Consider the following 13194-nt stretch of genomic DNA (forward strand, 5'->3'; position numbering starts at 1 on the left):
GGAAACTGAGGCTGAGGCCGGGATCAGAGGATGAGGAGGGGCCAGGAAACTGCTTTCCAGGGGAGGGAGCACAGGTGGAAAGGCCCTGAGGTGAGCTCTGTGCCTTTTGCTCCAAAATCATGATGTGGTCCAAAGAGGCTAAGCAGAGGGAGGTAAGGGCCAGCAGTGACCACAGGGGAAGTATAGTCCTCGTTGGGGTGATGGGGAGACGGGAGACTGCAGGGCAGGGGAGGTCAGGACTGGGCTCTACCTGGTCTGTGCCTCAGTTTCCCTTCTGTAAAGTGGGTGGTGCTGAGTAGGGGGAAGATGGACCACGGGCAGCCAAGCCTTGGTAACTAGCCGACAGATGTGTTCCACCAATGAGTGGGGGCCCCGCCACAGCCCAGAAAGGTGGCATGGCTATGTCCCAGTGACTCTGCCTGGCAGGTAGAAAATGGGAAGGGAGGTGTGCACTTGGGAGCATTTTTGGGGACCCCCAGCCCAGGCCCACACATCCACACCCACATCCTCAGGCTCCTGTGCCCCCTTCACAGATGGGGCTGGGGGAGGGCAGAATCTGAACCAGCGGGGCAGACCCTAGGAACCCCCAAGATGCTTATCTGCCCAATCCTGGGCTGCAGGTGCCCCAGAGCATGGGTCGTGCCCAAACATGTCTGGGATTTGGGAAAGGATGGGGGGAATCCTGTCCCCAAGTTGGGGTGAGAAATCAAAGTCCATTTTAATGAGCACTTTTGAAGCAGCTTCTGTGTGCCCAATCCTAGACTCCTAGATGGGAAAACCGCCTACACTCTCCCAGGAGGACAGTGTGAGTCCACGCAGCTCAGTTGTGCAGGGGACAGGGCGGGGCGGGGTGGGGTACACAAGAGAGTCTCCCACAGTTGGTGGACCTGGTCCCAGTGAGAACGCAGCTGCAGACAGCCCTCCGGGGTGACCTCAGCACAGAGAGCTGGGTGACAGGGAAGCCTGGGGGGCAGAGAGCTCAGCCAGGGACAGGCCAACATTCCAGGCCAGAGGAGCTGCCAGGTCAAAGGCCAGAGGTGGGGCCGCGGCCCCTGGCGGGCTTGAGAAGCTGCAGGAAGGCCGGTGAGAGGTCAGTGGGGAGGGCCCTGGCAGGTCCTCCAGGACCATGTGGCCTCAGGGAGGTGGGGTGCCCTCAGCCGGAGGAGGCCCCGTGATCACAGCACCTGTGGCCCCAGTGCTTAGCTTTGGGGAGGGAAGGGCCAGGCAGTTTATCTCCCGCTTCAGCCCCAGGGGGGTTTCCTGAGGTTTTGCCCAACCTCCAGCCTGGGTTTGCAGCTCTAGGCATGACAGCACCTCCTGGGCCCTCCTGAAAGGGGCAGGGTTTCAGCCAGAGGACCCAGGTGGGCCGGAGGCCTGGGCGTGGCCAGGGAGGTGTCCTGGCCCAGCTATGTGGCTTGAAAGCCTTGTGAGACCAAGTAGTTGGGCCCAGCAGCTCATGGTGGCGGGGGAGGGGGCGGACACCATCCACAGCTCCCCCTTGGCTGGGGCTTGGTGGGCTGCCTTGGCCAGCTGACCAGGGCAGGACACACCCCACAGGGGTGCAGAACTTGGGGCCAGAGCCCCATAAAGCTCGGCGGCCTTTACTACCCGTCTTTGTTGTCGGCTGCCCATAGCAACGGCCATTAAAGCTGCCCCCTCTGCCGGCTGCCTGGGGACCTACCCACCCCCTTTATGGCCTCACATAATGCCCCGGCCCCGTGGGGGTCTGGCCATGCCACCACTGCCGCCCACTGGCCTGGGGGTTAGTGAGTGGACCCCCTCTAAGCTGGGCCACCTGTGCAAGCAGCTGGTCTCTGCCCTGAAACTCCATTTGCCCACCTGGAATACGGGCGTCCTGATGGTGCCATGAGTGCTGGGTGAAGCTGTTGTACTTATCAACCACTGTCCCTGAAAGATGGGGAAACTGAGGCAGGAGGGGAGCTCTGATCTCTTGTGGGGGCTAAACCTGGAAAGGAAGGGGTTCATGCAGGGTGGGCCCCCCTCCACTGGGGTTTGAATCTTACAGGAGGAAGTGTTGCCCCTCATCAAGACAGGCTTGAGGTTGGGTGAACCCCACGTGAGCTTCCTGGAGCAGGTATGACAACTGACTGGACAGGACGACTGACCACACACCGGATGGCTTAGATCTACAGAGATCTTCTTGGTTCTGGAGAGCTAGTGGCCAGGGTCAGGCCACGGCAGGGCCCTGCTCCCTCCAGAGGCTCCAGAGGCGAGTCCTCCCGCCTCTTCCAGCTCCTGGGTCTCTGGGCGTCCCTTGGCCTGTGTCCGCATCAGCCCAGTCTCTGCCTCATCTCCCCATGTGTCTGTCTGTCTTCCTCTCATAAGGACCCCAGTCGTCCTACTGTGAAAACCCATCATGACTAATGACATCGGCAGAGATGCTGTTTCTGCACAAGGTCCAGTCCTGAGGTTCTGGGTGGATGGAAATTTGAGGATGAACCCCCACAAGTCACCCTAGTCTTCTCTGCCCAGCCTGGCCCATGTCGCAGCTGAGCAATCAGGGTTCACTTAACGAGCATCTATTAAGCAAACTGCTGTGTGCTCAGCCCTGTTTTAGACACCAGAAACAAAAACAGACAAACTCCCTGGGCAGACAGGAGACCAGACCAGGGTGTGAATCACGCGCTCTGAGAAAGGGGTGAGGGGCCCACACAGTGCTGGGGGCTGTGTGGGCCGGAGTGGGGGTTGGGGCGGGGACAGCAGAGGGGCCCGGATGGGTGTACGCCTCTGGCCACCATAAATCAGTGCAGGAATGCAGCTGGCCGGCCTGGCTGGGCAGGGTGGAGACAAAGGCTGGGCCTAGACCACCCAGGGCTGGACTCCTAGCTCTCCCAGCCTGTTCCCTTCAGTCCCCGCATTGTCTCCACTGCACAGACTAGGAAACTGAGGCCCAGGGAGGGGCCAGATGGCTAATGGTAGCCTCCCCGAGGACCCTGCCTTCCCAGGCCCAGGGGTGTCCCGTGCCACGGGAGCTGGGCCTTACCCTGTTCTTAGGCCTCGATGACGGATTATCCCAGCTGGAGCTAATTGGTGGTTTCAAGGCCCCCCACCACAGTCCTGCTCGCCCTGTGTCCAGGCAGCCAAGGGGGCACATTCCCTAGAGCTTAATTTGAAGCCTGCTATTTGCACTGCCCCTCCTCGACAAACCCCCCCCCCCCCCCACCTCCAAGCTTTGCTCTCTAATTACCTCTACTGGCTTCCCTGCCCACCAGCACCTGGGAGCTGACAGTTGAGACTAGGACACCCTGCCCTGCAAATACCGCAGACCTCCATAACTGGTGGACCCAGGCAATGGATGTGCAGGACAGAGCTCCTGAGAGTCCTGACTCTGTCCCAGGCCTGCCTCTGTGCCCTGCAGGAGCATACACACTGGCTTGGTGGACAGTGCCAGACATCCACCACCCTCATGGTGGCAATAGTCTGGATGAGACAAATTGTGTCCCCCAAAATTATATGTTCAAGACTCAGCTTGAGCACATACCTGTGATCAGAGCATGACGCAGGAGTCGGGTATCTGCAGGTGTGAGCAGTTAAGGATGGAGATGAGATGGCCCTCAGCCAGTGAGTGGGTGCCCCATGGGAAGAGGGGACTTTGGACAAATCCCCAGGGAGAAGCCACAAGATAGAGGCAGAGACCAGGGTGGTGCAGCTGCAGGCCTGGGACACTTGGGCCCCTGCAAGCTGGGAGAGAGAGAAGAATCCCCCTTAGAGCCATACCTTGACTCCAGATGGCTGGTCTCCAGAACCAGGCAGGAATAAAAAAATATCCATGGTTTAAGCTGAGAGTGTGGTCAACTGCTACGCCCTCCCTGCACAATGTCTCAGTGTCTTTGTCTGATGGCAGCGGTAGGCTCTCGCTGCCGGCTCAGCGGGACCTCGGCAGATGTTTGGATGCTGGGGGACAGGGCCAGGGCTGAGACCCTCTGCTGGCTCTCCTACTGCCAGTCCCCTCAACTAACTTTCCAAGTGACGTGAACATTCTGCCAGCTCCGGCACCCGCTAACCCATTCCCCTCCCTGCCTTCACAGCTCTACGAACTGGACGCAGACCCCAAGAGGAAGGAGTTCCTGGATGACTTGTTCAGTTTCATGCAGAAGCGAGGTGAGATCTGCCTGCCAGGAGGATGGGCCCTGCTGGCCATGGCCTGGGGCAGATGTGTCAGAAAGTGAGCTCCCCATGGCTGGAGGCATCCAAGAGATGCCTGAGCAGGAGACACAGCCCTGCCATGGTGGCAAGCATCTGAGAGAAGAGGCACCGTCCTGCCATGGGTATCTGACAGAGGAGGCCCAGCCCTGCAGGTCTGGTGGGAGAGGCACAGCTATGAGAGTATAAGGGGTATGTCCTTGGGTGGGGGGAGGGTCTCGGGACCCCAACCCAGAAGTGACAGTGCAGGCTTCCTCCCTTGCTGCTCCCAGGATCCCCCACAGCAGGCCGGCCTCTGTGTGGGGAACAGGGTTGGATTCCCAGGAGGGCAGGCGCTGGGTGGTGGGCAGAAGCTCCTGGCAGACTGGAGACTGGCATTCCTGCTGCTGCAATTGGTGGGAGGTTTGGGTCCCTGCTCCCACCTGGGGCCTCAGTTCCTCAGTCTGTGAGATGGGCCACCTGCACCCCCTGCCGTGTGGTGGTCAGTGCCCACATGTGCTGAGTGCCAGGGCCACAGTTATTATGCAAAGACAGGGTACCAGGCCCGAGCCACCTCTGCCCCCCAACCCCACCCCCAGTGTCTGGCAGATGCCAGACACAGCCTTGTGAACAGGAGATGACCAGAGACAGAGGCCAGGCCTAGGGGGCATTCAGGGAGAGCCAGGCCCAGAGGACCCCCAATACCCCCCCCCCACCCCCAGCTCAGAGCTTCAGCCAGATGCAGATCCTAGGAGTACCCACTGCAGTGTGGGCTCAGTTCCCTGATACCCCCATGCCCCCCTTGTTCAGGGAAGGAAACTGAGGCCTGGAGAGGCAGGAAGGGGTGGGGCCAGTATGGACTGCAGGGGCCTGGCAGCTTCTTTGTCCAGGGCCCCTGCCTGCCTCTCCCTGCTAGCAGCTTCTGTAAACACAGGCCCAGGCCGGAAGGGAAGGAGATGAAAGGGGAGGGGGCTGCGGCCTCCGCGTTAACCCCTCCTGTACCGGGGTAGAGGAGTCCAGCCCAGCCCAGTTATCTTCCAGCCCAGCCAGGCCTGCTGCCCCCTATGCAGTCAGAGAGCTCCTACCCCACCCTTTATCAGCCCGGTCCACACCTACCAGAGCCCCCCACTGTCCCCCCAACCATGGGGCTCCAAGCCCTTAGGCCCAAAGCCCACCCACTCTGCCTAAGACTGGGTTTCTGGTGTCCTGGAGGCACGGAGGGAGTATGGTGAGCTGCTCTGGAGTGGGGTGTCAGTGAGGCCAGGTTCTCTGGGGCCCCAGCTCCTGGCCACCCAGGCTTTCAGGGTCTGTGTCCAGCCCTGCCTCCCTCACCAAGCCAGGTGCTCCTGAGGACAGGAAGCAACAAACTCCTATGCATCCCTCAGAACCCAGCTCCAAGGCCCTGCTTCCCCACCTTCCTATTGAACCCTCCTGTCTATAATTGGGATGGAGGGCTTTGGGGCTGAGAATCTGGATATCATGTCCTGCATCCCACAAGCCCCTTCCCGTCACTCCAGGGGGAGAGTAATTCCCGCTTCCCCTGCCCCCATCACAAAATCAAAACGTCTCTAACTGGATGGTTCTCCAGAGTCTCCAGGGCTACAAGTGGGGGAGGGGCCCTGCCTGCACCCCACCCTCCTGCTGTTTCCTTGACGACCTCTCCACCCTTCCTTATCACCCCCCTGCCTGCCTCCATCAATGCCTCTCTGTGCTCACCCAGCTCCACGTCTTCTATAAACATCCGCCTGCTGCCGAGCCAGGGCCCAGGGTCCCGGGAGAAGCCCAACTCAGAGCCTAACTCAGCACCCCGGGTGGGCCAGGCGGGCGCTGGGGGTGCCTCTGGGGCCGGGTATGCCACTGACGCCTGGTGTTGCTTGTCTGTCTCCTTGGACTGGAAAATGAAGTGGGGGGATCTGAGGCCCATCTTACTCCACCCCCGCCAGGCTGTGTTTGTTCCTTGGGGATTTGGCGACTTAGGAAGCAGCCACGGTTGGCAGGAGGTGGTTCTGAGATGTCCCACTGGGGCTGGGGAGTGGGGAGTGGAAACCAGGGTCCCAGGTCCAGAGCACCATGGGGGCAGCGGGAGCGGGAGCCAGATTCCATTTCTGCAGTGGGGGCAGACCTGCCTTCAAGGCTGCAATTGGATGGGGGCCCAGCTGCCTTCACTGTTGTTTACTGACACCTGCTGTATGCCAGGCTGGGCATGGGGTGGGGGTACTTCATGTGAGCAGGACTGTGTGGGGGCCTCAGAGAGTAAACCTGTAATTTCACTGCCCGGGGGAGAAGTATAATTGGGGGCTTCTCCACTGTCAGCCAGGAAGGTGCCAGGCAGACTGACCTGAGACCTAGGGGCTCCCTTGGCTGGGACGTGTTCAGGGGCTCAGACCATCAGGGTGGGCAGAAGTGGGGAGAAGGCCTGTCTGCAGGGAGGGGCCCCTCTCCCCTGGCTGGCCCACCTCTGCTATCTAAACTGCAAAGTGGATTAACCAGCCCCGCTTCCCCACTGCAGAGCCCCAGGGGACCTGGAGGGAGCCTGCCTCAGGGAACACAGCGGAGTTGTTTTGGCAGCTGTCAGTTGTAGAAACAATAACAGAGGCTGTATTTCTCATGCTGGGCCCCCAGGTTGGCCCTGCAGCACCTCCTCATCCCCAGATGAGCAGCATGAACCCAGATCACTGATGGAAATACTGAGACACAGCCGCCTCCGGGCTCTTGCAAGCTGGGGTCTGACCCAGTGACCCTGCCCCCAGGGGATGCTGGGTGCCACACTGGCTGGGGCAGGGATGCTTCTTTACCCCCTATAATGCCAGGGGCAGCCCTCCAGAGGGCCAGATGCCTTGGGTCAGCTGTGCCAAGGGTACCCACTCTCACTGATGCATTGGGCGCCACCTCAAGTGACAGCACCCGCCTCTCCACAGGGACACCTGTGAACCGCATCCCCATCATGGCGAAGCAGGTACTCGACCTGTTCATGTTGTATGTGCTGGTGACGGAGAAGGGCGGCTTGGTGGAGGTCATCAACAAGAAGCTGTGGCGGGAGATCACCAAGGGACTGAACCTGCCCACGTCCATCACCAGCGCTGCCTTCACGCTGCGCACCCAGTAAGTGCCCACTCACGCCAGGCGGAAAGGACCCTAGGTAGAAAGGACCACAGAGCAGGGGGTCACGGAAAGTCCCGGCCTTTAGGCCCTGCCAGTTGAGTGCTCAAGGATTAGCAGGTGGTGGTCATGGGATGGGACGTGCTGCAGGACAGGCATCACGACAGAGGGAACAGCATAGGTGAGGACAGGGGCTCAGAGGACCAGTGGGCATCCAGGCAGGGAGGTGGGGCTTGGCTTCATGCAGACCCCCAAGGTGTCCTGAGTGCCATCCTGCCTCTTGTCCCTGCCCACAGGTATATGAAGTACCTGTACCCCTACGAGTGTGAGAAGCGTGGCCTCAGCAACCCCAACGAGCTCCAGGCAGCCATCGACAGCAATCGGAGGGAGGGCCGGCGCCAGAGCTTTGGGGGCTCCCTCTTTGCCTACTCGCCGGGCGGGGCCCACGGCATGCTGTCCTCGCCCAAGCTGCCTGTGTCCTCCTTGGGCCTGGCCGCCAGCACCAACGGCAGCTCCATCACCCCAGCCCCCAAGATCAAGAAAGGTGAGGGCTACGCAGGGCCTGGGGCCTGATCATGACTCTGCTTTAGCCTGGCATTGTGACCTAGGGATGGGGATGTCTCTTTCCCTTTCTGGGTGACCAGGAAGATTAGACCCCAAAGTGGGTGTGGAAGAGGGCTACCTACCCACCAGTGGTATGCCTGTGGCAGACATTACTAGTCAACTGCTCTTCCTTCAACCTTGGCCCATGGCAGGCAGACATCTCTAATCAATTTTTTTCCCCTAAACCTGTTCCCTTGGCGTATATCACAAATCAATAGTTGTTACCTCCAATTCTGTGCCAAGTCGGAGAAGGCAAACCATGCCCAATTTTCCTATCCTTTGCCCGTGGCAGACATTGCTAATTAATCACTCTTTTACTGTAGCATTTGTACAGGCTGCTGCCCGTGGTTATCTCTAGTCCCTTGATGTGACAGACATTGCTAGTTGATCAGTGTATTCTCTTCCCTTTGAACTTTAGAATTGTTCTGAACACACGGTCCCAGTGTGGGTCATCAAACTGACTGTAACCACCCTTGGAGCTATTGCTCAGTGCTCACTGGCCCTTTCTGAGCCTAGCTCTTGTTATGGGTAAAGTGCAGGAGATTATACCTTTGTGGAGTTGTTGGGGACCTTGGGTGTGTAAAATGCGCAGCGTGCAACACCCTAGACCCCATCTGTGGCAGATATCACCAGTCGATCATTGAGCTTCTGAATCCTTCCTAACACAGAATCACCAACAGCTCATGTGGTGGCCTGGCCTCAAGCAGGCCGGTGCACTGTCCAAGGTCCCGTTTCTCATCTGCCACACGAACTGCGACTCCCTACGTCACAGGCTTGGCCCAGGGATCCAGGATGATCCTCCCAGCACCCTGAGAATTCAGGGCTGGTCAGATCTAAGGTGAAAGAGATCTCGCCAGTGTCAGCTCCCTCCAACCTCTATGGGCCTCTGTTTACCCTGCCCCAGCCTCGGGGAGTCACAGCCATACCTGTGAATGTCGTTAGGCATCTGTTCTCTGCGAGCCCCGTGCTGGAGCTCAGAAGGACAGTGGGGGACAAAAGAGAGATCCGAACCCGATGGAGCTCATGAGGGAGCTGGGGAAAGATGGTTGTAATGGGTCTGAGGGGCTATTTGGAACTGAGAGTAGCAGAGATGGCTGCAGAGACTCCAGGGCAGAGGGGCTGGCAACTACAGAAGTTGGAATGGGGTCCATCCTGGAGAGGCAGTCTCCGGCCACTAGAAAGAGACTCAAGAGGAAGAATTGGGACAAGAGAGAGTGGGTCACAGTGGGACCACTGAGTGGGAATGATGGGGTTGTTTGTTTCAACTGCTGGAGAGGGGAATGGTCCAGAGCTGGTTCTGGGCTTGGGCTGTGTGCGTTTGATTTCAGCTCAATTTCTCTTCAGCTCAGTGGCCTCAGGAAAGTTATCCATCCTCTCTGAGCCTTGGTTTTCTCAGCAGTAAAGTGGAGAAGAGGGTGTCTAGGTAGAAATGGGGTTGATGGGATGGTTCACATTAAGTGCTTTAGACAAGATGTGGTGAGCTCTGGTTGTAATTAATATTGTATGTGTATGTAACGTGTGCTACTATGGTCTCTGTCTGATACTACTTAATGATGCCAAGCAGTACTATATACTGTAACTATCACTAGTATTGTTACCATTATGGTGGTATCTGATGTCAGCCTGAGAGTAGAAAGGCTCTTAGCACTTGTGTTTGTTCCAAAACCTGTCCACTTCATCCCTTGAGAGGAAGTGAGCACCCCATCAGGGGAGGTATTCAAGGAGGCACCTTCCTGCCTTGTGTGGGAGGCAGGGACTAAGCTACCTCCATTCCCTTCTGGCCACCAACTCCTCTTCTCTCCTGTCCAGAGGAGGATGCAGCCATCCCCATCACAGTCCCCGGCCGCCTGCCAGTCTCCCTGGCAGGTCACCCCGTGGTGGCGGCCCAGGCAGTAGCAGCCCAGGCGGCCGTGGCAGCACAGGCGGCTGCCCTGGAGCAGCTTCGGGAGAAACTGGAGTCTGGGGAGCCTCCCGAGAAGAAGATGGCCCTGGTGGCAGAGGAGCAGCAGCGGCTGATGCAGCGGGCACTTCAGCAGAACTTCCTGGCCATGACGGCACAGCTGCCTATGAGCATCCGGATCAATAGCCAAGGTACCACCCCGGTGCTCAGACCCTCTGTGCTTCTTGCATAAGAGAAGGGCCTCGTAGCCAACATATGTAAAGAGTGCCTGCAGATCAAAAAGAAAAAAAGGTAAACAGACTAGTACAAGGAATGGGTAGCTGGGACTCATCATGCATACTCAGTCGTATCCAACTGTGCAACTTCATGGACTATAGCCTGCCAGGCTCCTCTGTCCATGGGATTCTCCATGCAAGAATACTAGAGTAGTTTGCCATTTCCTCCTCCTGGGGATCTTCTCAACCCAGGGATTGAACCCATGTCTCCTGTGGCTCCTGCATTGGCACATGGATTCTTTGCCACTGAGTCACCTGGGGAACACAACTTATAAACTAGTAGGAAAAACTGTTTAACTCCATCTCTTTGGGGCTCTGCAAGTTAACTAGGGGATTCCATTTTTCATCCATCAGAGTTTATTTATTTATTTATTTTTATTTTTTTTCATCCATCAGAGTTTAATAATATCAAATGTTGGTCAGGATGTGGTGGAAATGGGCCCCCTTGGTCCTACTGGTGGATGTGTAAACAGGTGACAACTTGGCAGTCTTTTTTTTGGCTGTGCCTCGGAGTATGTGGGATCTTAGTTCCCTAACCAGGGATCAAACCTGTGCCTGCTGCATTGGAAGCATGGAGTGTTAACCACTGGACTACCAGGAAAGTCCCGGGGGGAATCTTTTTTAAAGATAGAAGATGTACTTGCCCCAGAACTGGGTGATTCTGCTTGGTATCTAAAGCAGAGCTGATGCAAGGGCTCTAGGAAACTCACGTGTCCAAGGATGTTCACTGCAGATGTTTGCACGATGTCCCATCAGTAGGGGAATGAATGAACCAAGGCTGGAATACTCTGGCCATTAAAAAGAATGACATGATTTAGGCTTCCCCGGTGACTCAGACAGTAAAGAACCTGCAATGAAGGAGATCCAAGTTCGATCCCTGGATCAATAAGATCTCCTGGAGAAGGGAATGGCAACCCACTCCAGTATTCTTGCCTGGAGAATCCCCATGGATATAGGAACCTGGTGGGTTACAGTCCATGGGGTCGCAAAGAGTAGGACATGACTGAGTGACTAAGCACAAACACATTGCTTAAGACTTGTAATCCTGCTGTACACCTGAAAAACTTAGCACTGTAAATCAACTAAACTCCAATAAAAATTATTAGAAAAAGACTTCCCTGGCATTCCAGTGGCTAAGACTTTCCACTTCCACTGCAGGGGGCACAAGACTTCCATCTCTGGTTGAGGAGCTAAGATCCCACCTGCTTGGCAGTGAAGCCAAGAAATTTAAGGAAAAAAAATTTTTTTTAATTATTAAGGGAAAACAAGAGTTATAATCATGCAAAAAAACAAATTTGAGACAAATACATTCTTATTCAATAAGTATTTTTTGAATGTCTACTGTGTGTGCTGCTGAGAGATCAGGTCTGAAGCTCTGTGAAGCTTCACATCTGGTGGGGATGACCCACATGATACAGCTCATTGCAGGGGGGCTGGTTTATGGTGACAAAGGGTGTTTTTTCTTCTTCCCACAGCCTCCGAGAGCCGCCAGGACTCGGCTTCGAACCTGACCAGCACCAACGGCAGCAACAGTATTAGCATGTCAGTAGAGATTAATGGAATCATGTACACAGGTAGGCTGGCTTGGCGCACACGCCCACCTTGACCATGTCTTTCCAGAGTCCTGGTTGCCCCTCAGGTGTGGCTGGCTTGAGCCCAGAGCTCTTCCCTCATGAGACTAGTGTATGAGCGATAGTCTGTGTCTTATACTTGGGCAGGTGCTCAGCAAGTACTAAGTAAGTGCTCAGCATGGTCATATCAGGTGTTGTGTACTTCAAAAATAATGTGGTCAGACCCATGACTCCTGTAGGCCACCAGGTGGCGATGTTGACACAGAACAGCTCTGTTTCTGTAAAGACCCCATGAGGGGAGGCTTGAGGAGGTGGTGGTGTCCTGCGGGAGAGGGACTTTGCTGGGAATCGCTCAGGAATCGCTCACTCCTGTCATGTGATCTTTTACATTCTCCACGACTTGTCTCTCCTCCTGTCCTTGCACCAGGAGTGCTGTTCGCCCAGCCACCAGCCCCCACGCCACCCTCTGCTCCCAGCAAAGGTGGAGGCGGCAGCAGCAGCCGGGGAGGAAACAGCGGGACCAACAGCGGCAGCAGCAGCAGTGCAGGCAGCCAGGCAGGTCCAGCAGGGATGTCTGCACCCCCCACATCTACCTCAAACAACTCATTGCCTTAACCGCAACACTCCCCACCCTGGGAACCTGCCAGATTGGGCAGGGAATCCAGGTGGGCCAAGCAGGGGCTGGGATGGCGGAAGATACGGGTGGGGAGGGGAGGTATCCACAGAGGAGCGACAGCTTAACGCCAAAAAGAAAAGAAAAATATATATACATATATATATATATATATAAAGAAAATTTAATAAAACAGGGGAAAACCAAGGAACACTTGAATTACTCAGGTTTCGGACATTCAGAGATGAATTGTGAGAATATCAAAGGAAATTAGAAATGAGGGAGGCAAATGTTTACTAGGGCTCTCCCGCAGCCCTGGTGGACCCAATGTGGACTGGTGTCTGGTTTCAACAGGCCAATCCTGTTTACCTCATACATCCCTGCACTGTGTTTTTTCATTTTTATCTGTTTTTTTCTTTGCTTTTTTTTTTTCGTCCGTTTGTCACGCACTCACCACACCCAGCTCCTTGTGTTGAATGAAACCCCTGAGCCAAGATCAGTTGAATTTTGTTGTTGTTGTTGCTTTCGGGAACTTTGTTGTTGTTTTTTTAAAAGAAATAGTGAAATTCAAACTATAGGGTTTTTAAGAGGTTTTAGGGGTTTTGTTTTGTAAATATTCTATTTTATTCTTGGGGGAAGAATCAAACCTAGGAAAAGGATATATATATCTATATATTTGTGTTCATTCAGGGAAACTGGACTTGAAAAAGAAAAAAAAAAGGCCAAAAAAAACCCAAGTAATACCCTTTATTTTTCCCATGACTGATTTGGGTTCGGTTGTGCATTTCCTGTGGTGCAGTGGGCCCAGGACACTGGATGCCTAGGCTGGAGTCAGCAGAGCCGATGAACTCAGGTGCTGTGGGCTGGGCTGGGCTGGGGGTGCATGGCGGGGTCCTGGGGCAAGAGGGGCAGGGATGCGGAATGCTAGATGTCACCGGACTTGTGTTTCAGGCTGGGCTCCTCAGTCAGGAGCCCCGAAGTCTTAACTCA

At 55.8% G+C, this 13194-nt stretch overlaps 1 protein-coding gene across 4 annotated transcripts in view; it reads left to right on the plus strand.

Moving 5' to 3' along the window:
• The window catches only part of ARID3A (AT-rich interaction domain 3A), a 32986-nt gene extending 20250 nt beyond the window's left edge, over positions 1 to 12736 (plus strand). For all 4 annotated transcript variants that reach the window (XM_070465266.1, XM_070465265.1, XM_070465267.1 and 1 more), the window contains exons 4-9: positions 4050 to 4122; positions 7062 to 7245; positions 7539 to 7786; positions 9655 to 9936; positions 11496 to 11594; positions 12019 to 12736. In XM_070465266.1, coding sequence (XP_070321367.1) covers positions 4050 to 4122; positions 7062 to 7245; positions 7539 to 7786; positions 9655 to 9936; positions 11496 to 11594; positions 12019 to 12206 — 1074 coding nt within the window. In that variant the 3' untranslated portion in view covers positions 12207 to 12736. The remainder of the gene's footprint in view (positions 1 to 4049; positions 4123 to 7061; positions 7246 to 7538; positions 7787 to 9654; positions 9937 to 11495; positions 11595 to 12018) is intronic.
• The last annotated feature ends 458 nt before the right edge of the window (positions 12737 to 13194 follow it).

The sequence above is a fragment of the Odocoileus virginianus genome, chromosome 3 (assembly GCF_023699985.2).
Source record: "Odocoileus virginianus isolate 20LAN1187 ecotype Illinois chromosome 3, Ovbor_1.2, whole genome shotgun sequence".
Lineage (NCBI taxonomy): Eukaryota > Metazoa > Chordata > Mammalia > Artiodactyla > Cervidae > Odocoileus > Odocoileus virginianus.